Source organism: Mus caroli, chromosome 11 (genome assembly GCF_900094665.2).
Source record: "Mus caroli chromosome 11, CAROLI_EIJ_v1.1, whole genome shotgun sequence".
Classification (NCBI taxonomy): Eukaryota; Metazoa; Chordata; class Mammalia; order Rodentia; family Muridae; genus Mus; species Mus caroli.
The window spans coordinates 53,577,063-53,581,598 of NC_034580.1; the positions used below are offsets into that span (position 1 = coordinate 53,577,063).

Consider the following 4,536-nt stretch of genomic DNA (forward strand, 5'->3'; position numbering starts at 1 on the left):
CCAACTAGGCCATCTTTTGATTCATATGCAGCTAGAGACAAGAGCTCCGGAGGGTACTGGTTAGTTCATAATGTTGTTCCACCTATAGGGTTGTAGATCCCTTTAGCTCCTTGGTTTACCATTTTAAGAGCTGTTTTCTCCCTGTTTTCATTTATTGTTTGAAATTTCATGCAATACACTTTTATAATTTTTTTTACCTCCGAAACTCCTGTCAGATCTTCTTCAACCTCCCTACTTACTCCCATTGACCTACACACCCAACACAATGTACATTCTATTAAAAAGAAAAACCAAAACCAAACAAATAAACGAACAAAAAAAAAAAAAACCTCACAGTAAAAGCAGAGTCCAACTGGTGTTGCCTGACCACACCTAAGAATGGCAGTTGTCTTTGCTTTATGTAGCAGCTTGGTACAATACTAATAACCGCATAGCTCATGTGCTCTATATTACATCGTGTGTGCATTTCAAGGTGACATTCTCTCACAGATGTTTTATTCTCTCTCATCTCTTCCATAAAATATTATATGGGAATTTACTATGACACCCTATTGACAGCACTTTGAACACCCATTGTCCTCATTTTTCTTTCTGAACTTTTAAGAGTTTATGGGTCACAGTTTGAGATTTGGAATCTTGAAGTTGAAGTTCATTACTAAAAGAACCATCTACTGCCACAGAGTCTGTGTATGTGAGACCCAGTCTGGCTTATGTAATACTCAATCTGTTCTCACAGTAATATTAAAGTATAGCTTGCCTATGATTGGAAGTGTGTTAACAATGTGGACTGTTTCAGGCTACTACAAAAATGGGAAAAGGGTGAGAAAAAATTCTTTTGCTTTAATAATTCCAATTTATACAGTTGGTCTGTTTTGTGTTTGCAAGGTCTTTTTCCTCACATTTTAATTCTCAAAACAGTAAAACATTTCAGCCACATGGTAATACTTCCATGATATTGTGTTTCAGGAATAGTTACTACCCATGGTCAGATAGTCAAGGTCAAATACATGCCAAGAAATAAAACTATTTCAGGCCATTTCACCAGGTATCTAGAAGCACTTGTTACCAAAGCATCATTCCCTTACAAATACAGGGAAGCCCAGGTTGGTGTCAGGACACAACAAAAGTTTCAGTTCTATAGATTTCATTTAAAAATCTCTACACTGTAGCTCAAAAATAAAAAGCACTAAGTCAAATTCAACCAAGTGATTTTATTTTATTTTATTTTATTTTATTTTATTTTATTTTATTTTATATGGACATTTGGTCATATGCAACACTTGTATATCTAGTACCCATGGAAGCCAGAATAAAGCATTAGATGCCCCTGGAGGAGGAGTTACAGACAGTTGCAAGCTGCCATGAATGCACTGGGACTTGAACCTGCGTCCTCTATAAGAACAGTCATTGCCCTTACCTGTTGAGCCATCTTTCCAACACTAACCAATTGATTTCTTATGTCATTGTACCTTTTCCATGTTAATTTTACGAAATAAATTAAACTCATAAGGACTGCAAACTTCTTCAGGTAATACAAGACCCTTAATTCCTATTTATGACAAAAATTGAGAGGTAAAATAAAGAATCATTAAAAGTTAAACTGTCCTATAAAGACTCTATGCCCCAGTGTAGGGGAAAGCCAGGGCCAGGAAGCAGGAGTGGGTGGGTTGGTGAGATGGGGGGAGGGGGAGGGGGAGGGAGAGGGATAGGGAGAGGGTGTTTTTCAGAGAGGAAACCAGGAAAGGGAATAACATTTGAAATGTAAATAAAGGAAATATTTTTAAAAACCTACAAAACCATTATACTGTATGTGATCAACTCTGCTCTACTTGATCAGAAATGTGAGAGAACCCAGAAAATATTCTCCCTGCTAAAGATCTAAGCTCTAATTCCTCAAGGAAGAGAATCTACTGGTGGGAATATAATTTTTGAAAGCAAAGCAGATAAACAGAGTAATTTCTCTTTTGCCTTTTAATTTAACTGTCCTGAAAATTTGCTTCCATTTCCATATTTTAAGTTACAAGAACATTGAGACAGAAGAGCTTGCAGACATCAAACATGAGAAATGACAGGGGGAGGGAAAGGGTCCCCTGGTTTAATACATGTACTCTACATGGTCCCATTGAAATGTAAAAGTCTTACATTAGAATGTGTAACTATTACCCGTTCTGCAAAAATAGAATTAGTATAAATAACCAAAAGGACTGTTTTTCAATAAATGAAAGCATAAAACACAGGATAGAGAGCATGTCCTAGAGCAAATCCAAAACTCTATCCCATGTAATAATTGTCATTTCCTCCTCAAGGACAGTCCTCACCAGGCCATGCCCTTTCCACAGTGCATCTGCTCTGATGGTTCAGTCTAAGCCATGGAAACAGGAAACCGCAGCTGTGGGACAGACTTCACCTTGGTTGGTCTTTTCCAGGATGGACACATGGACACCTTCCTCTTCACACTGATCGCCATCCTCTTTGCAGTGGCTCTCATGGGCAACATCACACTGGTTGTCCTCATCAGACTGGACCGAAGACTCCACACCCCCATGTACTTCCTCCTCAGCCAGCTCTCCATCATCGACATGATGTACATCTCCACCACTGTACCCAAGATGGCAGCTAACTTCCTCTCAGACACCAAGGCCATTTCCTTTCTGGGCTGTGTGATTCAAGCCTTTGTGTTTATGACCCTGGGTGGATCTGAAGCCCTCCTGCTGGGCTTCATGTCCTATGACAGGTATATAGCCATCTGCCGACCCTTGCACTACCCTGTGCTCATGAGTAGGAAGATCTGCTGCTCCATGGTTGCCAGTGCCTGGAGCAGCAGCTCTGTCACTGCATCAGTGCACACAGTGTATGTGTTTCAACTTCCTTTCTGTGGCTCTAGGATGGTTAACCACTTTTTCTGTGAGGTTCCATCTCTCCTGCCACTGGTGTGTGAAGACACATCCCAGTATGAGCATACAGTCCTCGTGAGTGGACTTGTCATTCTGCTGCTCCCCTTCCTGGCCATCCTAGCTTCCTATGCTCGGGTCTTGGTTGTTGTACTCCAGATGGGTTCAGGGAAGGGACAGAGTAGAGCTCTGTCCACCTGCTCCTCACACCTGACTGTGGCCAGCCTGTTCTATGTCACCACTCTCTCCACCTACACCCAGCCACACACCTTGCATTCTCCTGGAAGGGACAAAGTGGTGGCTGTGCTCTACTCAATCATCACCCCTGTTCTGAACCCATTTGTCTACAGTCTGAGGAACAAGGAGGTCATAGGGGCCCTGAGGAGACAAATGAGATGAAGGATAATGACTCAGGACTTTGGGTCACCCTGTGGACTCATACAGAGGCTGGTCTTGGACACTCTCTGGGATGATTTTAGGATTGATATTCTTGGGGAAGCTCACTAGCTTGTCTCACTGACTGAACAAGAGCACGTAACCATCCAGTTGATGATCTGAATCTAAATGTTGGTTCTGAGAGAGATGGACAGGCTTTGTCCCAGGCCCTAGCATCTCTGGCTGCCTGTCAGCCTGGGTTGGCTTTCCACAGAACTTTCTTTTCTTTGGCCCTGATGCAAGGAACTATGGCTTCTCCGACTGTGGGAGCCTGTACATTTGCCTGCTGTGCACTTGTCTTGCTCTGGAAACTCTTTCTGTAGTTTAGGAGTACAACTGTACCTATGCATGAATTTTGCAGAAATCTGGAATATTTTATTGGTTTTCTTTTGCAGATGCAACTGTTATATAATAATGTGTCTGTGTCTCTGTGTGTGTGTGTGTGTGTCTGTGTGTGTGTGTGTGTTTTATAATGTGACATATTTTAAGGTCAATTCTGAAAGAAATAGGAAGGGAGCCAACGTAATGCTTGCCTTGATGCTTGTTTGATTATTACCACATGAATGAGATTTCCAAGCTCTCTAGGCTCTTTAATGATGTCTTGCTGATTCCTTTTGTTAATACCATTCCCCAAATTCACTATGACTTTGTAATAAACATCATCAATGGATCTGTCTGACAGAATGCACTTTGTCTCTTTCCACGCACACCTCTATGTCGATCTCCCATGCTTAAATTTATGTTGATCACCCTTGCTAACTTATGATAAGGACATTTAGAAAAACAGACCCAGAATGGTTCTGCTTTAAAAATCTGTAGACAATGTTTGCCTTTTGTCCGTGGCTAATATACAATAAATGCTAAAAGCAATAATGTTATTTCAAGAAACTTTCTGAATATCTTTTAAGAACAAGATTATATGTGTGTGTGCATGTGTATGCATGTATGTATGTATGTATGTATGTATGCAGCATTTCTATGTAGTCCTGGCTATCCTGGAGCTCCCTCTGTGGACCAGAATAGCCTCAAACTAGTGTTGGGAATACAGCCAGTGATTGTCAGTGTGTACAGATTTGTTTGTTTGTTTTTTCAAGACAGGGTTTCTCTGTGTAGCCCTAGTTGTCCTGGAACTCACTTTGTAGACCAGGCTGGCCTCGAACTCAGAAATCTGCCTGCCTCTGCCTCCCAAGTGCTGGGATTAAAGGCGTGT

At 41.3% G+C, this 4,536-nt stretch overlaps 1 protein-coding gene across 1 annotated transcript; it reads left to right on the forward strand.

Moving 5' to 3' along the window:
* Positions 1 to 2,312: 2,312 nt before the first annotated feature.
* On the forward strand, positions 2,313 to 3,311 carry LOC110305448 (olfactory receptor 2AK2-like). Its single transcript, XM_021177437.1, has one exon. The coding sequence runs from the start codon at positions 2,370 to 2,372 to the stop codon at positions 3,288 to 3,290; it is 921 nt and encodes a 306-aa protein (XP_021033096.1). The 5' UTR covers positions 2,313 to 2,369; the 3' UTR covers positions 3,291 to 3,311.
* The last annotated feature ends 1,225 nt before the right edge of the window (positions 3,312 to 4,536 follow it).

Bases quoted from the DNA above. Each gene is read 5' to 3' on its own strand.
- LOC110305448 (XM_021177437.1), top strand. From the start codon at position 2,370: ATGGAAACAGGAAACCGCAGCTGTGGGACAGACTTCACCTTGGTTGGT.